This window comes from Saccostrea echinata, unplaced genomic scaffold (assembly GCF_033153115.1).
Source record: "Saccostrea echinata isolate AGI-Se365-2 ecotype Australia unplaced genomic scaffold, CSIRO_AGI_Sech_v1 ptg000002l, whole genome shotgun sequence".
NCBI classification, from domain to species: Eukaryota; Metazoa; Mollusca; class Bivalvia; order Ostreida; family Ostreidae; genus Saccostrea; species Saccostrea echinata.
The window spans coordinates 9,852,362-9,875,248 of NW_026889751.1; the positions used below are offsets into that span (position 1 = coordinate 9,852,362).

A 22,887-nucleotide genomic window follows, 5' to 3' on the forward strand; every position below is an offset into this window, starting at 1 on the left:
ACTAAAACATGGCACACATAAAGACTACATCACCGTACACATTTTTATGGCTTTTTTTTTTTTTTTTTTTTTTTAAATTTAGATAATGTAACTATGGTTGCTAGATAAATTATCTGTGTAATAACTTTACAATGTTCTTTCTCCTAAACCCCCCCCCCCCCAAAAAAAAAATAAATAAATTTAAAAAAATGCACATAAAGGAATATCTACATAATTCTGTTGGATTTTAATGTTACATCATCAATGAATTACATAATTTATCCAACTTCTGCCTGAGTTCCTTTGTACCAAACCGCTCGTACATCACAATCAGTGATTACATTGACCTCTATGACGTCACTATACATGTTCACATGCACAATCCGAAAGTCGGCATGATGTTGGAGAGTACAAGAAAGACCACGGTAAGTTATATGAATCATATTTGTACAGGTACCTCGAACATGACCGTGATAATTATAGTATGAGTGTAAATACCTAGCTACCGGTACATATATTTTAGATTAAGTTTATAAAGAGAAGTTTCCCCGCTTTGTCTTTAACTCGATAAGACATGCATAAAATTTGCTGAAAAAATGTAAAAATATCGAGAAGGGATTTTTTTTTCTTCAATATACTAAGAGATTTTTTTGGCAACCAAGGCGAACTGAAGAGAAAATTTATGACGACTGAAGACACTTCAGATAAATTGATGAAATTATACATCAAACTCATTCACTCCTTATTTCAGGAATGATATGTCTGGGTTGGAGGGGATAAACTTTACAGGTGGGAAATCTTTGAAACAAAGTCATCCTATGTAGTGAAATATATTCTTTGGTCTAATGTGTACATGAATTTGGGAAACTTAGAATTATTTTTATTTAATCTAAATCATTAACTTCTTAAGCTTTATTTTTATGGTTCTTCTGACCAACTTAACAAAGGTTCGCGTTTTCTAGAGGGTCATTTTATTTTTTAACTTTACTATGTACATTTTGATAACTCCACAAATTCCAGGGGGCCCTCCGCTCCCCCTCTAGATCCGCCGGCGCATGCCACTATCTCGTAAGAACGAGATAATTACCTCAAAATTACGAGAAAAAGATCTCATCAAGTAATTACGAGCAAATCATCTAATTACAATAAAATGTGCATGTACATAATGGTACTGTGAAATTTCTCTATGAAAATTCGTCGTTCTTTAAATTTAAATATTAATTGTTTTAAATAATGGTGTGTCGAGGAATTCCAGAAATTTCGTAATATAAGTGTAACTGGGCTATGAAACGGAGCATGTGAAAGAGTGTCGCTTACTAAGCTACGAGCAAAGACCTAATGCATTAGGTCTAGGTACCAATGACCTTTAAAGGTGCTTGGACACAGATTTGAAGTTAATATTTTCTCAGATTTTCTGTATAATTTCATGACTTATATGTTGCTATAGCATTTCATACTAAAATATAATAAAAATCTTATTTCATCTCGAAGTTATTAAAACTTTGAATTTCTGGACGCGTTGGATTGACACATCCTTGCGCTTTCACATATTTCAATTTTATTCTTAATACTTAAGAAAAGTGGCAATTTTGTTGTGTATTAATGAAAAATATTAAACTTTAACCCAGAAAATTCAGAATAGAAATGTTCGAAAGCAAAACCAACTCACAGTATTGTAAGTCCGTGCTCAGTGGTGTGTGCGGAGTTTAACAATTGAACACACCCGGTGAATCGTAAACATTAACAATAACAGAGCTCGTGCCCTGTTTACAAAAACAGTTTCCGTTTCACGGGTGTGTTCAATTTGTTAAACTCTGTACACATCACAGAGCACGGACTGACAATACTGGTGAGTTGGTTTTGCTTTCGAACATTTCTACTCTGAATTTTCTGGATTATAGATGTAATATTTTTCATTAATACATAACAAAATCGCTTCTTTTCTTAAATATTAAGGATAAAGTTAAAATTTGTGTAAGTGCAAAGATGTGTTAATCAAACGCGTCCCATAATTCGTAGTTCCATTTATTTCCAGATAAAATAAGGGTTTTATTATATTTTCGTGTAAAATGCTATTGTAATATATAAGTCGTGATATTATACAGAAAATTTGAGAAAATATTAAGTTCAAATCTGTGTCTAAGCACCTTTAAAATTAAACTCTAAATTAAACCCTCCTTTCCCCCGTGATGGTGGGGATCCTCTACCCTTCCGATCCCCCTCAGTCATTTTGTTTTAGATTATATTACGAAGATCCTTCTAATCTTAGTGTCTGCTATACTATATTTACGCAGAGTCTGTCTTATACCAGTTTTTCTAACATCCAAAGGGAAGATCGTGTACTATATTTGTTAAAATACACCAAGTAAACGTCTGTTGATCGAAAAAAAAAATACTGTATAATTATGAGAAACTATAATTTAAACACTTATATCACACCAGTTTGTAACCCCCCCCTCCCCCCCCCCCCCCCACCAAAAATACAGCTATGCTGAATTTTGCAATGAAAATACTTTATATAAAGAACAAAGGGACTTCCGTGGGCTTGGAGGGTTGGACCCACTGCGGTCCCAGATACCCTTAAGGTTTTATTAGTCTACTTCCCCTCCCCTTTTAGGCTGCTATCTTTCATCTACTTCCTTCATTATCTCTTTGCATGATTCGTTATCTCAGGAATAAAATTTGTATAGTGTGTTTAAAAAAACCCAGACAGTTAATCCTTATTAACACTCTTCTTTATTCTCTGAATGTAGTAAAATCTGATACCAATTCTCTCTCTCTCTCTCTCTCTCTCTCTCGGCATGCTAATCAACATCATCACCCTGCGACTTGTATCTTGTGTATTACGATTAATGCCACAAAGCTGTATCTCCCTTAAAACGGGTCACCCCGTTTATTCACAAAAATGGGAAATAATATCATATATCAGGATGAAGGTATGATACGCCATTTTGACAAAGTAAGCTTAAAAGGGAGAGGGAACATCTGTTACGTCACAATGACATCACAGTACTCGACGTCATAAAACATCACAACCTTGGCGACTTTGTAAAGGAAAGTTCTAGGCCTAGTTTGTGTGAAAAGTGCTAGTTTGTGTGAAAATCGACACATTCATAATGCTTGAAAGTATCAGAAAGACTGTGGTAAGTAATATTTTTTACGTTTACCTTGTACTGTGCACTTGAAAATATAGACAAGTATGAAGATGATTAGCTCTTCTGATCACGTCTAGGCCAGGCCTAATGTTTTTATGAATGTTGTTGCTTACAAAATGACAAACTTATGCCCCCACTTTCCCCTTACATACGAAGTTTTTGTTGAGGGATTCTTAAATTACAGTATCCGTCTGTCTGTACTGTAGAAATGAACCCTCCATTAGGGGGCCTATATTATTTTAATACGCCATGGTATGCATCGTCTCAAGCCACGGTCCGGAGGCCTAGCTCTCTCTCCTACAGTTTGGCCGTGGTTTGCAACGATGCATGGTATGGCGTTCTTATCCGTCTCTCTGTCTGTATACCTGTTAGCTTTTTCGTGGTAGACGCATGACTGAATTCAAAATACCATATAAGGCTCATAAGAGTCCTCATACTTTGTCATCTTGGGTAGACCAGAGACATATATGATATATGTGTACATGACTTTGAGAAACTTAGAATTATTTTTATTTTCATTTAAACTAAATCATTAACTTCTTAAACTTTATTTTTATGGTTCTTCTGACCAACTTAACAAGGGTTCGCGTTTTCTAGAGGTCATTTTATTTTGTATCTTTACTACGTACATTTTGATAACTCCACAAATTCCAGGGAACGCTCCGCTCCCCCTCTAGATCCGCGCATGCCACTATCTCGTAAGATCGAGATAATTACCTCAAAATTACAATGAAAAGATCTCATAATTACGAAAAAATATTAAGTAATTACGAGAAAATCATCTCGTAATTGTACATTTACATAATGGCACTGTGTAATTTCTCTATGAAAGTTCATCGTTCTTTAAATTTAAATGTTGTTTTAAATAATGGTGTGTAGAGGAATTCCAGAAATTTCGTAATATAAGTGTTACTGGGACATGCAACGGAGCATGCATGGGAAAGAGTGTCGCTTAGAAAACTACAAGCAAAGACATAATGCGTTAGGTCTAGGTACCGATGACCTTTACAATTAAACTCTAAATTACCCCCCCCCCCTTTCCCCCTGGGATGGTGGGGAACCTCTACCCTTCCGATCCACCTCACTCATTTTGTTTTTTTTATATATATTCAGTCATTATATGTACGAAGATCCTACTAATCTTAGTGTCTGCTGTACTATATTTACGCAGAGTCTGTCTTATATAAGTTTATATAAAGAACAAAGGGACTTCCGTGGGCTTGGAGGGTTGGACCCACTGCGGTCCCAGATACCCTTAAGGTTTTATATTAGTCTACATCCCCTCCCCTTTTAAGCTGCTATCGTTCATCTAATTCCTTCATTATCTCTTTGCATGATTCGTTATCTCAGGAATAAAATCTGTATAGTGTGAAAAAAAAGGATAAAAAAACCCCAGACAGTTAAACCTTATATTAACACTCTTCTTTATTCCCTGAATGTAGTAAAATCTGATACCAATTCTCTCTCTCTCTCTCTCTCTCTCTCTCTGCTTGCTGTTCAACTTCATCACCCTGCGACTTGTCTCTTGTGTACTACGATTAATGCCACAAAGCTGTATCTCCCTTAAATAATAATTATAATATCATATATCAGGATGAAGGTATGATACGCTAGGAATTCATCTATTTTGACAAAGTTAGCGTATAAATTCATAAAAGGGGAGGGAACATACGTATCTGTTACGTCACAATGACATCACAGTACTCGACGTCATAAAACATCATAACCTTGGCGACTTTGTAAAGGAAAGTTCTAGACCTAGTTTGTGTGAAAAGTGCTAGTTTGTGTGAAAATCGACACATTCATAATGCTTGAAAGTATCAGAAAGACTGTGGTAAGTAGTATTTTTTACGTTTACCTTGTACTGTGCACTTGAAAATATAGACAAGTATGAAGATGATTAGCTCTTCTGATCACATCTAGGCCAAAAGTTGTTATGAGTGTTGTTCCTAACAAAATGACAAACTTGTGCCTCCACCTTCCCCTTACATACAAAGTTTTTGTTGAGGGATTCTTAAATTACAGTATCCGTCTTTCTGTAGAAATTAACCCTACATTAGGGGGGCTATTATATTATTTTAATACGCCATGGTCTGCATCATCTCAAGCCACGGTCCGGAGTCCGCATATATATAGCTCTCTCTCTCTCCTACAGTTTAGCCGTGGTTTGCAATGATGCATGGTATGGTGTTCTTATCCGTCTGTCTGTTTGTATGTATACATGTTAGCTTTTTCGTGGTAGACGCTTGACTGAATTCAAAATACCATAAGGCTCATATTTTGTCATCTTGTGTAGGCCTAATGGATGTGTTTGCCGAGGCAGTGCACTTAGTTATGATTTAGCTCATCCAAGCAGAAGACTCGAGTAAATCAGGCATGTACATGTAGCATTGGATGCACATGGAAGGATTTGACCATACTGCAAAAAAAGTAAAGAAAAAAGTGTCAACGGCCCTACCCCCATTAGATATGTGCCTATAAATTAAGATTGTTATGTTCATAGTCCTATGTACAGCAGCTAAACCTCCAAGGGGAGATAATTAGGAAATAATGGACTTTTAAGAACTTCTTCATAGAACCATGGAACTATTAAAGAGAAAACTTGGGTAACAACTTCCTAAATGAAGCAAATTAATACATATTTTTACACATGGCCATCGAGGTTTGAGTTATACATTGAAATAAACCAGGCTGGTATAGGAAAAAAACCTTTCAAGTTTCTTTAAGTCATGGACCCCAGGGCTAGGACAGGATCACAAAAGAGCCAAAGTTTGATATATGAAAAAGGGATTTTTTTTTTTAATTTAAAAAAATAATTATCAAAATAAAAAGAGCTGAAATTATTTGCAAGTATTTCCTTAATATACTTGACAACAGTACAGTGTTTATGTAGATTCAAGTTTGTTTGAAGGTGGGGGGGGGGGATTAATCATAAACAGTGAGTTGTAAGTATTGTCTATAGCAACATTGTGTATTTAATGTCAATTTGCTATCTCTTTTTCAGTTGGTAAAAGAAAAATTTATCAATATATATGAAGAGGTTCTTGCAGAACTCCAGAAAGTATTTGACATGGTAAGATATTTCATGTTGCACTGGGATGTCTATTCCAATTTTATACCCCCGCTCGAAGAGTTGGGGGTGTATAGTGATGGAGATGTCCGTCCTGTTGTCCATACTTCTGTTACACTTGAGGGTACCTATCTCCTATACCACTGAATAAAACTTAATACTGCTCACAGAATTTTTTTTTTATACATAATGCCATTTTGCACCTCCTATTTAATATATTCGATCAGTGCATATTATCTATTCAAGATATATTACTAAAGTCAGGTACTCTTCACACAATTGCTCCGACGAAAATAGTTCCATTCATGATCAGTAGATACAAGATTACAACAAATGTTAAGAATAATGATGTATATTTAATACGTTAAAGAAAACAAAATTAACGTAAAAAGATTTTAAGAAAATCATCTTTTCCCCGGAAAAGCAAATAAAAAGTTTTCATATTCCTACGCTCGCTGCCTCCTCAGTCTTTTTCCCGAAAATATATAGGTCATACTTCGATTGATAATGATAAATCTTTTCACCAGTTATATTACTGTCATTATTATTGTTCGTTCATTGCCTTATAATTTCTTTTGAATGGATATATGTTAATCATTAACTGTGTGGTTTTTTTTCTCTCTTTTAATGAATAACGGAATGGTTATTATGGTTAAACACCTGCAATCGTAACCTCTCGGCAAAGCAAGGTAATGTTCCGAGCTCGTCTGAAAGGATCTTCGCACGTGTGTAGACCTAGGCTATTTGGTCTTGCAAGCACAGGTGTGTGCACCGTTTGCTAGAGACGCTTAGATCACGTAGACTGGGTATCAGTATTTGCTACGGAAATGAAGAAGTTTAGAACTATACACCAGTTTCATAAGAAGTGCAGGTTTTTTACTCAAGCCCTAAATTGGGCTAGAGGGGCTGAGTTATCTAAAACGAGACTAGGTCATCGATCTACTCAGTTTAAAAACACGAAAATATACTAAGTTTATCTTCAAAACATCTGTATATTCAAAATCTATATTAAGTGTTAAATGTCGGATTCTATCCTATGACGAAGGAATATTCAGTGATGCTCCATAGCCGCAACCGATCTCGCGCTTTCCTTTGCGTTTAACAACGGCCGTCAATGCATCTCTGGACAAGTTCATTGATTACAAGTTCATTCGTTCTAAAAGGTGACATGTTGACCATCTTTAACATCTGCCTATACTATGGGTGATAGTAATTTAATAGCACAAAATTAAAAAATAAATTAAAATCTATCCTTGATAGATCTATAGTTTTGCTATTTAAAAAAAATGGGCTATCTTTGATAATCCATAACGGCTTGAACTTGATTTGAATTTTTTTTTTTTTACAGAAGATTATATCATTGGAAAGTTAGATGGTACACATGTAGCACAGGCCCATATAGTACGCGGGATTTTTTTCGGAGCTCCCCCCCCCCCTTCACTTTGAAAACGTTGCTACAGGCCTGTAACATGCTATTTGGTTTAAATATTCCTGAAAATGAACGAGGTGTTAAATACATTTTTAAAATTATACGATTAATTATATTTAGTCTATGTTCTATGTGAAATTAAAACTATTTTTAGCGACTTTGTGATAGTCACTACATGCATCTACATCTAACGTTATATATGAACATGCAGTTTGTTTCCTAGTACATGCATATTTTATTCAACAAAAGATGTTGAAACTCAGTAGCCTAAATATTTTGTCGTTTTAGGATATTTATGGCACTTTTATTATGACTTTCTACAGCTTGAGTATCTCTGAGGTTTTGTCAGTAAATACTTCTTTTTTTTTATTAGAAATCATCTGAGCACAATGAAAATTCGAATAAATTAAAAGTCGAATATCTTGGATATGGGGTAACCCATATCTATTCTTGTTTACATTTAGATCGGACAGATATTTGGGGTTTTCCATAGCAGAACATGTGTCGAGGCCTCTGCTGGTGGACTGTTAGTCCCCAAGGGTCTCTACAGCCAAGTAGCCTAGTACTTCGGTACTAGTTTAAAAATACGGATATAAATTCAATTGCTGTGGTAAAATTTAGAAATTTATTTCAAAATTAATTATCTCCCTCATGCATAGCTCTGATCCTTCGACTATTTGGCTCCAGTCTTTGGTACTTTTTTCAGCTCTTCAAAGTCTTTTTTTTATTTAAATAATTTGGATTTCCAACCTTTCGGCATGAGCATCACCGAAGAGACATAATTTGTCGAAATGCGCATCTGGTGCATCAAAATTGGTACCGTATATGATTTTCATGGACACTGCCACTCTTTATATGACATCGGGGATACACATCGCTTATCCACAACTCCTATTTGACCGAATTAAATTATAAGACTTCTACAGAATTCTTATGACATATATAGTGCCATTATATTCATGTAAGTAGGAGCGGTGGTATCATTGTACATCTCTAGTATTGGTAACTTAATTGTCATTACGCTATATGATTAATCTTTTTCTTTAAAAAAAAAATCAAACAAGAATTTTAAAACAGAAAATATATATATCAGATCAAATTATTTTAGGTCTTAGAAAGGTTTGAACATGTACCTAAAAGTACTGTAATAAGTTATTACAGTACTTGTTACTAATAACAATTTTTATTATATTTATTATATTTCTTATATTTACTATAATAAAGAATAAATTTAAAATACTGAAGAGAAATGATGGTGACACAAGCCTTTTTTCTCAGTAAAAGCCAGTTAAACTTGACCTATCTTTATTTTTGTAAATAAATACTAAGTATAGTATTCGATATGTTTTGATCAAAAGAGAAAAATCCTTGAAGTCTAAAAATAATATGAATTGTGACCTATTTGCACTTCAAAAAATTTTAACATGAACAAATTATGTTTATAACTTTAATTAAAGGAGTAATGCCGTTTTAAAAATTTTATGCATGAATATTATTGGTATAACTCTAGAACAAAAACAGGGGATTAAATTTCATTTATTCAGGTTATTGAGGTTATAATAAATTTTCAATGAAAACGTTGAGTTAATTTTTCAAGAGTTTTTATGAATGTAAACCATGTGCATTTAAATAAAACATTGAATGGTTTATTTTCAAATTTGATAAATTAGGTTTAAGTCTCTGCTAACTCTTTGTCTGATGTCTGAAAAAATTGTTGTGCATGATTACTTTAATAATTGTAGGAAAATTTTTAAGCCATTATAAAAAGAAGATAAGCAAATTTGCATGCATTTCTTATTTGAACTCCTTCCACATGAAAAAAAAAGTTCCCAAGAAAACTCCCTTAAAAAGCGTTTGACTTTCTAATTTTAATAACAATATGTTAGGAAGTATATAATTATACAATATTTTATGAATATGATTTATAAAATATCAATTCTGTCACTTGGGGATCTTAAGCATATTTTTCTTAAGTAATACTGAGTATTTTGATATACAAAAGGAAGCATATATACTAACAACTTTACATCATAAATCAAAATGTACATGAAATTTAACGATTGTAGTTTAATTAAAGGCATGTTATCTTTTTCCTAACTTAGCTGAAAAAAGGAGCTAAAAAGGATGATAAACCTCATATGTGGGAATCATGCCAGGTTTGTACATTATCATTGTACATATATTCTTCACATCAGTCCTGGCTTTAATCAAAGTAATCAACAGAACTCTTTTTTAAAAAGAAACCTTGTTTTTCATCTCCTTTTCTAACTTACAGCAACTTTTCTGGAAGATTTTTGAGGAGGAAAAGAACACTTTCCCTGAAGACATAAGGGATAGTGTGAGTGAAACATTGTTCAAAATCGTTCGGGTAAGTATCACTAGTAACAACAAAAAGGAAATGCGTAATATTCAGATAATCTCGAGTTACTGGAAATCTATAACAATGTTATTTTTATTATTTATACTTGGCGTCTCCATATGAGTGAAAAAATATTCTCAAGAGGGACGTTAAACAATAACCAAATAAACAAACAAATTATTTACACGTCATTGTTCCTTTTTTTTTTTTTTTTTTTTACGAATTTTAGTATGGTCGAGAAGAGTGGACTCTTGATCCGCACCAAATTCAAATTAAGGCTGTGGTACGTAAAAAAAATGTTATGCTAGGTTGAAATTAACTATTTATGCATAAAAATATAATTAATTATTTTTTTTTTATTAATTTACACAATTGCATTCCTTGTTATTTCTTATTGTGTGTCATGTTAAACTGATTATTTAGTGTACGATAATAAAATTATGCATGTGTAGTACGTTAAACTGCTTGTTTGTTAAAAAATGTGGAACTTATTCAAAATTGGTTTAATTTTAAACAATAATAATTAATAAATGTTTAGTTAAACATTATTGACATGCTCATATGAACTCTCTCTTCCCAAAATGTGTTGTTTTCATTTGTATTCAATAAAGAAACTATTGAAAGTGAGAGGTTTAGGGCCAGGAAAAGAGTTTATTTAAGAAATGAAATTTTTTTTTATACATGTATTTCATAATGATATCGATATTACAATACAAGTATATGCAGACACACTGAAATTGTACCAGCCTTAAACAGTGTCAAACAGTTAAGGTTCATCTATCGTTTGATAAGAGAGATTACTCTTATTGAGATACTGTAAATCACATATTTTTGTGGGATCAAATTTTCATGGTTTGAAGAAAAATTAATGGTTCATTCAGGGATTGAATTTAGTGGTTGAGGAAAAGCTTGGTTGTTTTATTTTTGAATTTTGCATTTCGTGGAGAACATAAGTTCATATGTCTCTTCATACCAATCCCCTCCCCCCCAAAAAACAAACAAACAAAATCTAAACCCCACAAAATTTAAAATGTCACTGTAAATTTTTAATATTCTTATCTAAATTGTTAAAATGTCTTCTCTTTCAAATTTTGCTATGCAATGTATGCTGAAATTGTTTGATTTTTTTAAAATTATAAATTAGATTTTTTTCAAAATCATAAATATTAAAGCAAAACTTTTACATGTGTGAACAGAGTTATGATAGACCTTAAATTTCATCTTTTAACATATATGAATATGATTCAGCCACTGTGTCTTAATTTTGATTAATGAATCTGTATATTTTCTTGGCTAGATTCTTCTTGAAAGAATCAAAATAAGTTTGAAGGAAGAACTGCGAGACCATCCGGATTTAAAGCAGTTTATTATTGGTGAAATGCTGGTGAGTATGCAGATTTTGATTACATTGAAAACAGAAAGCTATATAAAAGTACTAAATATAACCGTAAACTATCTGTTAATTTTCTGAACAGAATGCTATATGAAGTACCAAAGATGACAGTTTACCATCTGTAATCTTCCAAATATAACTTTATTGGTGTTGCTCAATTTAATGCCATGCCTTTTTTTTTTATTTTGAAGAGAGATGAAGACTTGTACAAGAAAAAAGAAGTGAGTTTAACGTTTCATCCAGATTCTGTTTAAATTTAATGGTATTATTGAAAGTAATGCCCGATCATTAGTATTTTTTTCATCGTCCAAAATTAATTTTTACACTCTTTTCAAACTTAAAAAAAACCTTTTCCTCTCTGGAGAAACATGCTTACTTTTATTTGTCAAAAGGATTGAAGGTATTTTCAAAATATGTATTGTTTTACATTTTTAGCTCACCTGAGCCAAGAACTCAAGAGCTTTTCTGATCAAAAATTTTGTGACAGTACATAATTGGTTGCTTTCTCCTATAGTAAAGATTCAATTCTTGGCACCTTGGGTTAGGAGGGGGAACATGTTAGGGGTCAAAGTTTTAGATTGGAACATGCTGAAAATGGGGTAATTTTTTGCCCCATGATTTTTTTTTCCGGTCTTCTGTACTTCCAAACAATTTTGTCTCATTTAAATCTGCCCAGACACAATTGTGAAAAAAAATTGTTGAAGAGATATGCTGTCTTCTTTGAACTAACCCCATTTTAGATGATTCGCCCACTTGAGATTAGGGTTAATACAATAAAATGGGGGGGGGGGGAGGGGGGAATTTCCTTGCATACAGTATAGAAAATGTCAATAAAATCTTCTCAAGATCAATAGAGCAACAATTAATCAAATTGATAAGTATTATCATGTAGTAACATTTTAAATTTATTGGTATCATGACCCTGAGGCAAAGGTGGGGTCACAAATGAGAGTCAAATTTTTACATACAGGTAATAATAGAGTCTAAAAGAGTCTATAGTAGGATGTGGGGGAATGCTTAACATATATGATATGGAATACATGTATATATCCCCCAAGAAATCTATTAATTTAAAAAGATTCTCTGGAAAACCAGAGAAGTTACAATGAAATACTGTGGAATCATTGTAGTTGGGTGGAGGGGCTAGTTTGTGGGAGGTGTCAATGTTCATGGGAAACAAGTTCACCAAGACATTTTGTTTGTTACACTTATATACAGAAGATTCAATTAATCTATTTATTGACAAAATCTTAGATCATGGGGATGTAAGTAATAAAGGTAAGGGGAACCCAAGAAATCCACAAAAATATTCTCCAGCAAACAATGATGATTCTACAGTAATTAAGCATCCTCATGTCATAGATATATGCTGTTCTAATTGAGGCCCCTTGACTAAGGACTGATCTCTAATTTGAGGACATTTTTATGAAAAATTTATTTTGACATTGATAAGAAAAAAACAAATAGACATACATGTAGTTTGTAAGGTTGACATTAAGCATGTTTACTGTACATTTAAATTGTTGCATTTTGCATTTAATTGCTGATTTATTTAATTTTTAAGGCAGCAGCAATTACAATCCAGACATTTTACAGAAAGTATCAGGACCTAAAAAAAATTAAACATCTAAAGGCAACTGTCATTCTACTTCAATCTTTTATACGTCAGATTCAAGCCAAGAAGAATTTCATGAAAGTCAAGCAGTCAGTGTGTATTATACAAAGACGATTTAGGGCATACATTAACAAGAAACAGGCACAGAAGAAGACTGAAGCTGCAGTTGTGATTCAAGCTTGCTTTAGAGGTTACATGGTGCATCGTGAATACAGGAAAGAGAGGGCAGCCATAGTCAAGATACAGTCAGGTATCAGAAAATTTCTCGCTCGGAGAAGATATGCAGGACTGAAAGATACTGTAATTGGAATTCAGAGGCAATTTCGTCGAAAATTGAGTGTAGCGAGAATAAGAGAGAAATTCTTAATTACCAAGGGTGCAGCCATCACCATTCAAGCCCACTACAGAAGGCATCTTCAGCAGAAAAACTACAATCAAAAGAAGCGAGCAATCATAAAACTGCAGACATTACTTCGCATGAAAATGCAGAGAGATCTGTTTCTTCTCCAAAAGATGGCTGTCTGTAAAATACAGAGGTGGTTCAAAAATATAATGCAAAGAGACAGGGCTAAAACAGAATACCAGATGACAAGAAAATCAGTCATATTTCTTCAAAGTGCTGTTAGAGGTTGGATTGCCAGAAAACAAGCAAAACAAAGAAAACTTTCAATTATCCATATCCAGGCTGAGATCAGAAAGTTAATTATTCTACAGAAGTTTCAGATTTTGAAGAAGTATACTGAGATTTGTCAGTGGCGCTATCGGGCTAAGTTACATGGAAGATTAGTTCATCATCAATATTTGGCCCTCCGTGAAGCAGCTTTGACAATGCAGTCGCGCTATAGAGGAAAACAGACTAGAAAATTGATGTTCTTGAAACAGGAAAGTGCCAGAATAATTCAGTCATGGTACAAAGGGAGAAAACAGTACATATTGTACACAAAACTAAGACAATCAGTCCTTTTGTGTCAGAAAACTTTCAGGGCAAGTAGATTAACAAAGACAGATCGAAGAAAGTTCTTGGTCATTAAAGGAGCAGCTCTTACTATTCAAGTATATTATAGAGAATACAAGACAAGATGTATGTACCAAGAAATGAAGCAGACCATAGTGTTGCTCAAGTCAGGTTCTAATGGTTTTATGGACAGAAGGAGGTTAAGGGAACTTCAAGAAGCTGCAGCTATCACACAGAGGGTTCTTAAAAACCACTTGCACATCAAACTTGTCAAGGTTAGACCAAGTAAAAATATTTTATTTGCCATAACTGTAATTAAAAATAAAAAAAAATCACATGAATGTTTTAGAAAATTCTTTTAATAAAACACAAATTTTAAAGGAAAGATAGTAGTTTGTATAGAAGTTGATCAACGCATCAGTCTGAACAATGTTGATAATTGCAAAATCTTCAATAGATCATTCAAATTTTCCATGAGTGACTCGGGTGACCTAAAGTTGCTATCTGTTTTCAGTCCATCCTTTTGCGTTGTCCAGTTGGAGAACTGGTTAATGCAAATTTGTATTTTGCAACATTGAACAAGTTAATCGGTTGGAACAAATTGTAGTTAGCTGGTTAGATATTTTCCATTTTGTTCCTAATGTAAGACATGCATATCTTTTGTAGCATCAGGAGGTAGAACGGCAGACATACTTGCTACAATTCACCAGGAAAACAACAGCCATACAGAGAGACTACAGAAAATATGAATCACTTTGTGAAGCCAAGAAACAGCTCTACGGTGCCCTCATAATACAAGTAGGGGTTATAACTTAATTGTTTTAGAAATTGCAGGATCAAATTTTCATTCTCAAATATCACAGTTAAGGTTTTGTATGATATGGTTTGTTGTCATCTTGCAATAGTTAGATATGTATTGTATATCAGACTGATGGTTCATTACATAAAAAGTACAAGTTTGAATATTGATTAATTGCAGAACTGGATGAAGGGAAGATTGTGCCGCTTAAGATTTCTGAAGCTCAAGGAGTCCGTTTCTGTATCTGAAACAGCAGCATTAAAGCGGGAAGACATCAGCCATGATAAAGAAATACAACAAGGAGCCTCCACAATACAAGTAACATATATGTTAAATGTAATTCTGTTAAAGTTTAATTAATACTTAATAGAGTCTTCCATGAAGATGCAGGTGTCCATTATTATCGTATATCCATTCATTACAACTTTTGTGTGACATGATTACTTGACTTAGGAACCTTTCTACCAAAAGATGTTATATTCATTACATAAATAAAGGGTGGTAAGAGTAAGGCACATTACTTAGGAAAAGTCAGGATTAAAAATAAAAAAAAAGATTGGTTGGTTGTTGTTGTTTGAAGGTTATTGTTGTGATCATATGTCGTGCCATCACTTCCATTTCTAAACATAAATTTTGAATATTTTTTTTACTTGTTTGAGAGTTGCTAGAATAAGATTCTTGTAGATTTTTAAAGTAACTTGATCAAAAGTCAAATTCAAGCGTCGAAAATACAGCTCCCTCATGAAAACAAAAGATTTTTTTCCAGGTGATTTATATAATTAGAATCACTTTGTATTTCTGTCAGTCTCAGCTGCTGAAACATCATGTCTGGACCCCAACATTTGTATTATTTCGTTATTCTTATCAGCAAAAAAAGTCTATTCTTATGGGTATCATTTAATGTTTAACATTTCTTAAATTTCAGGAGGAAGGGAAGATGGAGCAAAACATTGAGCCAGAAAATGTGAAAGCTAAGAAATTAGGGGTATGTTTAATGATATATTAACTCTGTAAGTTTAAGGTCAAGATCTAGTAAATGAAAGATGCCTACAGATTTCTCAAATCTGAGAAATAAATTCCTTTATTGATGCTTTATAACTTTAGCTTTGTCAAATAAGATGTCTTGGGGCATAATTTGTAGGTAAAGAAGACAAAAAAAAATCATATTTTAAACTGTCAGTTTCTGAATCAATGAAAAATTAAGAAAACCAGTCTTGAATATGTTGAATAAAAATTTGAAATTGATTATGACGTCATAATGGATCTAGCACCAAAAAGTTAAAGTCATTTACTAGATCTTGACTTTAAAGTACACTGTATGCAGGTGTATGTTTCATTCTATGTAAATGTAAAACTTCAAACAAAGTTTACTATTACATTTAACAACTGATTTTGTAATAAAATTTACTTTTTCTTTTATCCATCCTTATGAAACAGCTTAAATATCACTGGAAAATTATTGGACTGTGTTATATTAATTATTGGATTGCTATATTAATTATTGGACTGCTATATTAAGTAGTTCATGTTTTCTTGGTCACTTACAACACAGCAATTCTATTAAGTTGTTGATGTTCAAACGTCATTGCTGTTGAAGAACTACCTTTTCTAAAATCTCTATAAGAAAAAAAACATGTTCAGATTTAGGAATCAATTTGTTTAGCATTGCTAGGGAGAAAAAAAAATTCAATTTAAGAAGTCCCCAATGTCCTGTTTAAAATGATTTAGGTACTATAAATAAGATCATCAAGTGAAATTGAACTATTGGTTTTTAGTTGTTATATTCTATGCAACTACTCAGGAGAGCTATTCAAATTATGATGTCAAGTAAAATTTTATTATATACATCTGTACATCTGTGTTTTGTTGAAGTTGACAATCAAAATTATATGTTATTCATCTCCCTACACTTCAGAGAATGAAGAGATGTAGAAGGTGGATCAAGCGTTGTTTTTGCTGCTAGGGATAAATAAAGGTAAATATGCTACATGTTATAACTCTGCTTTTATATTAATCACATCTCCCTTCTTCGCTCTTTATCTGTTTTTTTTTTTTTTTTGTTTTTTTAATTCTTATTTAAAAATAGGAAGTAGGCAATCAAAATAAGTGATAATTCATTCATGATGACATAGGTGTTCCTACAATAAATTTATTATCCAAACACTGTTTAAATAGTGAAGTAATTTAAGGCAGTCAATCAGCCATAAGTAATGATTTTTATCATTCTTAGAATTTTGACACTGCATTGGGCAGAGGAGATATGTTTTTTTTTTTAAATTAATGCCCTTTCTCTCTCTCTCTCTCTCTCTCTCTCTCTCTCTCTCTCTCTCTCTCAAGTATATATAGTTATTTTTTTTAATTGTTTTAATAGACAATCTTTCAAATTTTTTTTTCAGATGAGAAGACAACTTCAAACAAGATTTAAAGAGAGCTATTTTGATTTAATTTTGTTTTTAAAGAAATAATTGTAAATGTTTAACTTAATTTAATCAAGTAATTAATATTTGAAGCCCAGGAGGGGACACCCGAGCTATTTTACAGATTCTCTTTATTTTTGGCTAAAAATTAATTATTTCTTTCTTTTGACTCTTCCTAAATTTATATAATGTGAGCCTCATAGACAAGAGACATATGCTGCAAAAGTGTCATCCTAAATTGTTCTTTGGCTTTTCTTTCTGGTCAGGAGGCAAGCGAAACAAATCTCTTATGGAGTTAACAGAGCAAAATTATTTCAAAGATTTCGGAACTTTAGGCCTTTCAGGGAGACCCATTTTAACCAGGGTTTCCCTGTCTAAAAGCATGAAATTGTAAATACATCCATTTAGAGATGTTAAGAGCAACGTTTCCTCTCCTGTCAAAATTCTGCTTATAGTTTATATATCTGTCTATATTGTATTTGATATGTTTTAATAAACCAACATTTGTATACATGTATTGGATTTTAGTAATAAATTTCGATAATAATATGTTTGTTTGTAAGTTGTTTAACGTCCATCTCCGGAATTTTTTACTCATATGGAGACGTCACCACTTACCGGTGGAGAGCTGCAAATTTTGTCCTATATTCGGCTCTTACGGCCATTGAGCAGTTAGGGATTTTTTTCGTGCCAGCACCTACTGCGACACGGGACCTCGGTTTATACGGTCTCATCCGAAGGACCGGTCTCCACGTCCCGCAGTGGGATTCGAACCCGCGACGTAAGGATCAACTCCTTACGCCGCGACTCTAGAGCAGATGCTCTAACCACTGTGCCACGCGGGCGACTAATAATATGTTTGAAGGATATAGTTATCTTTAAAAACGTCCTAAAATTTAAAGTTGTGATTAAAAAGTGATATTTGACCAAGACTATGTACGTGTCCTGTAGCTATAACGTTCGGACAAGTGCATATTTATTTTGTTGTGACCCAGGATTGTGAAGATGATTGATTGATTGTATGTTGTTTAACGTCCCATTCGAGAACTTTTCACTCATATAGAGACGTCACCATATACCGTAGAAGGGCTTCAAATTTTGACCTTTACTCGGCACTCAAGGCCATTGAGCAGTGAGGGATCTTTATCGTGCCAACGCCTGCCGTGGCTCCGTTTTTAAGGTTTCATCCGAAGGTCCCACAACTTTCACTTCAAAGTGCCGAGCGCATGGCGAAGGAACAGTTGCTACCCATTTTTTTTTATCGACTTAGGTCAGTCGCGGCCGAGATTCAAACTCGCAACCTCCCGATCACGGAGCGAGTGCTCTACCGACTGAGCTACCGTGAAAGGTAGGATTATAAAGAATCTATGAGTCTATTTATCTTTAAGAGGACATACTTCTTGTGTGTGTGTGTGTGTGTTTTGTATTGTTCAAATATGTATCGTAGATTAAAAAAAATCCCATACATATTCATTAATTGACATTTTCTCTTAACATGTAAACAAGTTAAGTATATACAAAGTACACCTCGGGTTCGTTGCCATGACATTCTCAGTTGCGAATATGCACATTTGACTGATACATTTATTGGCACAACCTTAGCTAATAATCTTTCGATATATCAACAACTCTTGCTGTATATTCACAACTAATAATGTTATTAATTGACTTATCTTTATTTCTATGCCCATATAGTTGATGTGTATTTTAATAAGTAATTTAACAAATGATAAATTTATAAATAAACTCCTTACAATAGTTGAATAAATAAAAAAAACTAAGGCCTTTCTATTACCAACAAGGTATTAAGTTATTACCACCCATCCCTTCATGTCCACCTATACATTTCACACAGATACTTACATTCATTGACTGACAAGCATGCTTACAATCTATTGGTCAAGATGTTTTACATTGTCAAGAGTGAACATTATTCAGTTTGAATTTTACAGTCTAAGACATGAGGACAGTTGGAGAAAGGTGTCCTTTAGTTTCATCAATTTATTCAAATCTGCATCTATATAATTTAATTTTGATTTTAACGCGTCATTTGATTGGATAAAAATTAGTTTATATCGTATAACCTGTTGCCTACGTCACGATGACTTACGTCAAAACCGTATCAATCCGCTTGACGTTACATATAAAATATGTACAATATACCGGTAAATGCATTTTTGAAGGAGAAATCGTCTTATTTTCTACACTAAATGATAAGGAATGAATTTAATAGCTACCTAGGTTATACTATGTAACCTGGGTTGGAACAGTTTACGCTTTTTAGCTCACCTGAACTGAAAGCTAAACATTGTCCGTCCGTCCGTCTGTCTGTCCGTCTGTAAACTTTTCACATTTTCAACTTCTTCTCAAGAACCACTGGACCAACTTTAACCAAACTTGGCATAAAGCATTCTTGGGTAAAGGGATGTTTAAATTGTAAAAATGAAGGGCTAAGCCCCCTTCAAAGGGGAAATAATCAAGAAAAGACAAAAACTGGGTGGAGTCATTAAAAAATCTTCTTCTCAAGAACCACTGGGCCAGAAAGGCTGAAAATTATGTGGAAGCATCCTGGGGTGGTGTAAATTCTAAATTATTCAAATCATGACCCCTAGGGGTAGGGCGGGCCGCAATAGGGAATCCAAGTTTTACATTGAAATATGTAGTAAAATCTTTAAAAATCTTCTTCTCAAGAACCACTGGGCCAAAAAAGCTGAAACTCATGTGGAAACATCTGGGTTAGTGTAGATTCTAGATTGTGTTCAAATCATGACCCCCAGGGGATAGGACAGGGCCAGGGAATCCAAGTTTTGCTTTGAAATATGTAGAAAAAATCTTTAAAAATCTTCTTCTCAAGAACCACTGGGCCAGAAAAGCTGAAACTTATGTGGAAGCATTCTGGTGTAGTGTAGATTTTGAATTGTTCAAATCATGACCCCTGGGGGTAGGGTGGGGCCACAATAAGTACTACGAGGAAATCAGGTGAAAAACAGCAAGGCCAAAGTTACTCAGGTGAGCGTTGTGGCCCTTGGGCCTCTTGTTTAAACTGCTCCAACCCAGGTTATACAGTATGATTCGGGTATCTATTAAATTTATTCCTTAAATGATTCTGACAAATTCCTAGAAAAAGAGACATGTAAGTACTAATATTTAAATCTTTTAAACTAATTAATTAGAATAAATTATATTCGATCATGTATATGGGAATTTGTTACATTGGAAAAGAATAATGTGCATAGAATATTTTATACCTGTGATTAGATCAGATACTAGTATATCTTTATAAAAGTGTAGTACATTAAGATTATAAAAAGTGAAATCGATATCCACGGCCCAAACCATTACAATTACATTGACCTCTATGACGTCACTATACATGTTCGTAAACATGTATCGTAGGAAAGTCAGTATGCATGTTGAGAGCATTAGAAAGACCATGGTAAGTTATATGTTCCTTATTTGTACATAAAATATACCTCGAATCTGACAGTTCTAATTATAGTATGATTGTAAGAATACTCTCTTTAGAGGCTAGCTACCGGTACACATTTTAGATTAAGTTCATAAAGTTAAGTATCTTTAGGGTGTATTTGTCTAAAAAGTCGATGAGTCACGCATAAAATTTGCTGAAAACATGTAAAATATCGCTCTAATTGGCTCTCAGATATTCCCCCCTCCTCTCTCTCTCGTTGACTTCATTGTCGAATTTGTGTGTGTGTTTGTGTGTGTGTGGCTTTCTGCTCAACTTTTCCTGGGAAAAATGAAGAAATACATATATTGTAATCTCACTAATCTGTCCTACAGGGGCATAAAAATAAGTAGTATGACTCAACAAAATACCCCCCCCCCCCTTAAAAACAAATAGATAGAAAACGTATCGATTTGGGTAAACTCAGGAGAGCTAAAATATTTTGACCGGATAGAAAATAGAAGAGGAATGTATAACATCATCTCCCTGCGACTTGTCTATTTTGTACTACATGTACGTATAATGCTACAAAGCTCCCATAAAGCGGGGTACCCCGTTTATTTAAAAGATTCAAAATTATTTAAGTTTGTATTTTTTATTCGTGTATCGGTAGAGGGGCAATATACCGGTATGTCTATATAAAATAAAAATGGGAAATGATACCATGTATCAGTATGCAGGTATAATACGCTAGGAATTCATGTTTTTGGACAAAGTTAGGGGACGACCATTTGATTCTGAAGAGGAGGGAGGGCAAACAAATAATTTCATAAAGATACCTAATAATAAAATTAATGATATTTTTTTGTTTGCTTGTCAGACTTTTTTCAGTGAAGAAGAAAATAAATAATCTGTCCTCGATCATTTTGGAAATAAATAATTTGTCCTTCACCGACATGAAAATAAATATTATCTGAATCGGAAAAAAATTGCCAGGACCCCCCCCCCCCCCACTTTAGAATCAAATGGTTGTCCCTTAGCTCATGGTGTCTTTTAAAAAATCATAAAAAGGGGGAGAGAATTTCACTTTGTTACATCCCTTTCTGTTACGTCACAATGACATCACAGTACTCGATGTCATAAATCATCATATCCTTAGCGACTCTGTTTCTAAAGGAAGGTTCTAGGTTGTGTGAAAAATTCTAGTTTGCGTGAAAATCGACGTATTCATAATGCTTGAAAGTATCAGAAAGTCTAAGACTGTGGTAAGTAGTATTTTCTACCTTTACCTTGTACTGTGCAGTTGAAAATGTAGATAAACTGTATGAAGATGAATAACTCTTCTGATCACCTCTAATGTTTTCATAAATGCAATTGCTTATAGGCTAAATGACAAACGCTGGTGCCCCCACCCTTCTCCTTACATACGAAGTTTTTGTTGGGGGATTCTTAAATTACCGTATCCGTATGTCTGTAGAAAGAAAGCTAAAATATGTATATTTATATGATATGAACGAACCTTCCATTTATAATATTTTTATAGTAGGCTAATACGCCATGGTTATGAATCGTCTCAAGCGAATCCACATAAAACTCTCTCCTTCAGTTTGACCATGGTTTGCAATGATGCATGGTATGGCGTTCTTATCCGTCTGTCTGTCCGTCCGTATATGTGTTAGCTTTTTCGTGCCAGACGCATAGTTGAATAGACCATATCAAGGTTATTGGACGCCATCTTAGAAATACCACGAGGCTCTTATAGTTATTTTTTAGCTCATTTAAACAGAAGACTCAAGTAAATCAGGCACGTAGCATTGGATGCACATGGAAGGATTTGACCATACTGCAAGACAGAAGCCCCAAATCCCCCTACCCACCCCCAAATAGATATTTTAATCTTCATGGTCTTCCAAGGGGAGATAATAAGAAAACAGTGAAATTTTAAGAACTTCCTCTCAGAGCCATGGAACTATTAATCTAAGTCAAAACTTTGGTAAAAACTTCCTAAAGGAAGCACATTATTAAATATTTTTACACATGGCGATAGGGGTTAGAGTGGATCAATGTTATATAAGGCTGGTACAGGAAACACTTTTGAGAATATTTTCAATTTCTATGGTAGTCAAGACCCAAGTTTCTTCAAGTTATGCACCCTTTGGCTAGGACAGCACCACAAAAAAAGAGTCAAAGTTTGACATATGAATAAAGGAATTTTTTTTAATTAAAAAAATTTATCAAAAATTAATCTTACTGATTTGCAAGCATTATTTTCCTTATACATGTAGTGTTTCTGTAGATTCAAGTTTGTCC

General features: G+C 33.7%; 1 protein-coding gene across 2 annotated transcripts in view; it reads left to right on the plus strand.

Moving 5' to 3' along the window:
- Positions 1–4,891: 4,891 nt before the first annotated feature.
- LOC133200172 (abnormal spindle-like microcephaly-associated protein homolog) overlaps positions 4,892–22,887 on the plus strand; it is a 28,948-nt gene continuing 10,952 nt past the window's right edge. The window contains exons 1-13 of one of the 2 annotated variants that reach the window (XM_061335957.1): positions 4,892–4,968; positions 6,139–6,207; positions 9,736–9,789; positions 9,909–10,001; positions 10,222–10,275; positions 11,290–11,376; positions 11,577–11,606; positions 13,055–14,230; positions 14,622–14,753; positions 14,935–15,072; positions 15,680–15,739; positions 16,670–16,729; positions 17,151–17,674. In XM_061335957.1, coding sequence (XP_061191941.1) covers positions 4,942–4,968; positions 6,139–6,207; positions 9,736–9,789; positions 9,909–10,001; positions 10,222–10,275; positions 11,290–11,376; positions 11,577–11,606; positions 13,055–14,230; positions 14,622–14,753; positions 14,935–15,072; positions 15,680–15,739; positions 16,670–16,717 — 1,968 coding nt within the window. In that variant the 5' untranslated portion in view covers positions 4,892–4,941 and the 3' untranslated portion in view covers positions 16,718–16,729; positions 17,151–17,674. Of the gene's footprint in view, positions 4,969–6,138; positions 6,208–9,735; positions 9,790–9,908; positions 10,002–10,221; positions 10,276–11,289; positions 11,377–11,576; positions 11,607–13,054; positions 14,231–14,621; positions 14,754–14,934; positions 15,073–15,679; positions 15,740–16,669; positions 16,730–17,150; positions 17,675–22,887 lie in introns of those variants that run through there. The other variant, XM_061335948.1, reaches the window with a different exon arrangement.